At 31.4% G+C, this 3,519-nt stretch overlaps 1 protein-coding gene across 1 annotated transcript in view; it reads right to left on the bottom strand.

The window, feature by feature from the left end:
* Positions 1-2,109: 2,109 nt before the first annotated feature.
* The window catches only part of LOC107721213 (molybdenum cofactor sulfurase), a 7,308-nt gene continuing 5,898 nt past the window's right edge, over positions 2,110-3,519 (bottom strand). The window contains exons 13-14 of the mRNA XM_016529108.1: positions 3,374-3,478; positions 2,110-3,240 (exon numbers count right to left, since the gene is read on the bottom strand). Coding sequence (XP_016384594.1) covers positions 3,124-3,240; positions 3,374-3,478 — 222 coding nt within the window. The 3' untranslated portion in view covers positions 2,110-3,123. The remainder of the gene's footprint in view (positions 3,241-3,373; positions 3,479-3,519) is intronic.

The following is a 3,519-nucleotide window of genomic DNA, read 5'->3' as shown; positions in this document are numbered from 1 at the left end:
ATTTCATTATGTATTTTATCAAATCACATACGTTTGTAAGAAACTATTTAATTGTAATTATAGTAATATAATGTACCACATGCTGATCAGAGGGATGTAATGCCAGAGTAAAGTAAAGCCAAACTTACACAACAGTGTTCAGATCATCCTTTTTTCCTGACAAAATCAATATAATGCAATATTTCTATCTGCTGAATGTAAGCTTTTCCATATTCCAAGCTTGCCTGCTGCACTAGGGGCATCACATGCATGTGCGAGTTGTGAAAATTATGGAAATAAATCTAGGAATTATTTGATTGTTGGATTTTAAATTAGCGGGGTTGAGGCATCAAAAGTAACTAAGTAACTAAGCTGTTTTATGGATGGTAACTGTAATATTATTACCGAAATCTTATTAGTAATTAGTTACACTACTGGTTACTGCAAAAAGTAATATTATTACAGTAACTAAGCTACTAGTAACTAGTTACTGCCCAACACTGTTCGAAAGTGATCAATTTAATGTTGAAAGCGCACTATGTAGATTTTGCAGCTCTTCTACCGAGAAATACTAGATAAACATTAAGTATTATATTAAATATTAATTATTATTATATTAAATATTACATTATTATTAAAACCCTCATCCGTCCCTCCTGAACCTATAACAAAAGTGTCCCTCGCGGGTCAAAATGACCCGAAGGCCAAAAATGACACTAATTTTATTTTTGGTCCAGAAAGCTTATATTGGCCCATTTTTATATATATTTTTTCAAATTTTTTATGTAGTTTTAAAAAAAAAAATTTGGTGATTTTTATTTTATTCACATTAAATTCTGGATATTTTTATGAAAATTAGCATATTTTTATACATTTTTTCACCAAAAAAACAAAACAAAGAAAGACAATTTCTGTATTTATACCTTAAACATGATAATTTATTATATTAAATATTACATTATTATTAAAACCCTCATCCGTCCCTCCTGAACCTATAACAAAAGTGTCCCTCGCGGGTCAAAATGACCCGAAGGCCAAAAATGACACTAATTTTATTTTTGGTCCAGAAAGCTTATATTGGCCCATTTTTATATATATTTTTTCTAATTTTTTATGTAGTTTAAAAAAAAAAAATTTGGTGATTTTTATTTTATTCACATTAAATTCTGGATATTTTTTATGAAAATTAGCATATTTTTATACATTTTTTCACCAAAAAAACAAAACAAAGAAAGACAATTTCTGTATTTATACCTTAAACATGATAATCCATCAGGACCTAGGTCAATATATCTCAAGGCTTTCAGATATATATCAAAACATAAAAAAAAAATGAAATTGATACTGAATTTTAATCCAAACATGCATATTCATACAGTTACATAAATATGTAATAAATATAAAAGATAAATTTAAAAATATAAATATGATATAAACTCATTGGTCTCCACCCCATCACTCAAATTGAACTGTGTTAAGTAAAAAAAAAATTTCAAAATGACAGTCGTTTCCCAGCAGAAACATCATAAATGCTGTAATGTGTTTCAATGGGAGTGTGTGTGCTATGTGTGTGTTTGTGTGTGGGTGTGTGTGCCTGTGTGTGTGGGTATGCGAGTTTTTTGTGCATTGGGGACATTCTGCAGTCTCAGCCCTTTGTTTGGGTATGCATCTTTTCTGGATTGTGTCAGATTTTATATAGTAAAAAAATTCAAATAAATAAAAAAAATGCTGTTTTTTTCGGACATTCCATTCATTCATATGGCCGGGTCAAAATGACCCGAGAGGGACACTTTTGTTACTTTTTTTATTATACCCACATAGAATCCTCCAATCGACTCAAATTTGTGTGTGTGTGCTCCATGCTCAAGTGTGACAAAATTAAATAAAAAAAATCCGCAGTTTTTTCGTAAATTCCATGCTTTTCTAGTGGCGGGTCAAAATGACCTGCGAGGGACACTTTTGATACTTTTTTTATAGCACCCACTTAAACTGCTCGAATTCACTCGAATTTCTTTTCATGTATTCCTGGTTCCCTAACCCTAACCCTAACCCTAACCCTAACCCTAACGATCAACGCTCGATTTTTAAAAAATCTTTAAAAATGAGTTTTGGGTCAAAATGACCCGAGGGACGGATGAGGGTTAAGTCACTCCCGTCTGAAATCTTTAAGTATTATTTGGTGCAAAAAATAAGAATAAAAAAATCTGGAATTTTGTTGTATTTAGTTGATAATTATTTATTATAATATTTTGTACTCCTTGATATGGTGGTTTTGTGTTTATAAGTATATTATACACACATACATACTTTTCTATCTATTTTTAATTTTGTGTCTAAGCACCTGTAATATGTTGAGTGCAATTTTAATGCCATCTTGTAATACTTTTGGTTTTGTTAATTTTATAAAAGTCAATTTTATAGATAGCCAATGCTTCTGAACGTTGTTCCTAATTGATAAAACTTACATTTCTGATGTTTGATATTAATTTATTGTAATTTGATGGTCTGATGGTCTTGATCATTACTAACAATAACACTTTTTTTCCCAGCCATCCTTTTTTTTTTTTTTTTTTTTTTTTTTAGTATAGTCATTCTTGTTTTACTTACATCTAGAAGAAGGTGCCTAACCTGAACGGATCACAGAATATGGCATCCCAGACTTTGACCGTATTGCACCATTTATCAACAGAATGATTAAACCAAGTTATTAGAGGCTGAGAACATTTTCTCAATATGAGCCCAGTATTTCTTTGACTATGTGCCATTGTTATTTCATCACAATAGCACATCAATTCACTTTTAGAGCCTGTGATGTAAGACTGATTACACTCTTGGTTTAACTCAGACTAAACATACTTTCACGATGTTATACTTCCTACATGTATCCTATAGTGCTGATTAATTAGTTAAAATAATTACCAAAATTTGACAGACCACATCCTTTTCAGGCCTATTCTAAATATCCAATCATTGCTACATCCTCTGCAAGGAGATTGCATGATAATTATATTGAGGAAATATTCTGTAGAAGAAAATGTGTACTTCCTTACATATTATAAGTACAAATATATCACATAAAATACATTCATTTAAATGAAATGTGACTGTTAAGTTTAAAAATCAGACTAAAATTACAAAACAATTCTAAGGTTTATCAGTAGATTCTGATATTCGTGGAATAACACGGGCCCCTACGGATAAGACGGCGACAGCAGTGGTGTTCCTTGATGACTGGTGAGCCAAGTAAACACCAAAAGTCACCTAAAAGGAAAGAGCAGAGGAGAAAAGAGAAGTTATGTGTTTTATAATTCATATATTGGAAATGCAATTTCTGTCTTCTTGTAAAAGCAATCAAAGGAAGAAAACACAAATAAGGAGTTCTGTTTTTACAGACCTTTCCACTTCTGCATTCAGAAAGAGACCGAAGGGGTTCCTGGGTTCTAGCGGCTGATTTTTGATCAACTCCAATCATCTGACAGCGGCCACATCTCCCAATCACCTTAAACAAAACATCAAGAAAAGACCTGAACATCTGGTTCA

Source organism: Sinocyclocheilus rhinocerous, unplaced genomic scaffold (assembly GCF_001515625.1).
Source record: "Sinocyclocheilus rhinocerous isolate Xijiao unplaced genomic scaffold, SAMN03320098_v1.1 scaffold214, whole genome shotgun sequence".
NCBI lineage: Eukaryota > Metazoa > Chordata > Actinopteri > Cypriniformes > Cyprinidae > Sinocyclocheilus > Sinocyclocheilus rhinocerous.
This window is presented reverse-complemented; position numbering and strand designations above follow the sequence as displayed.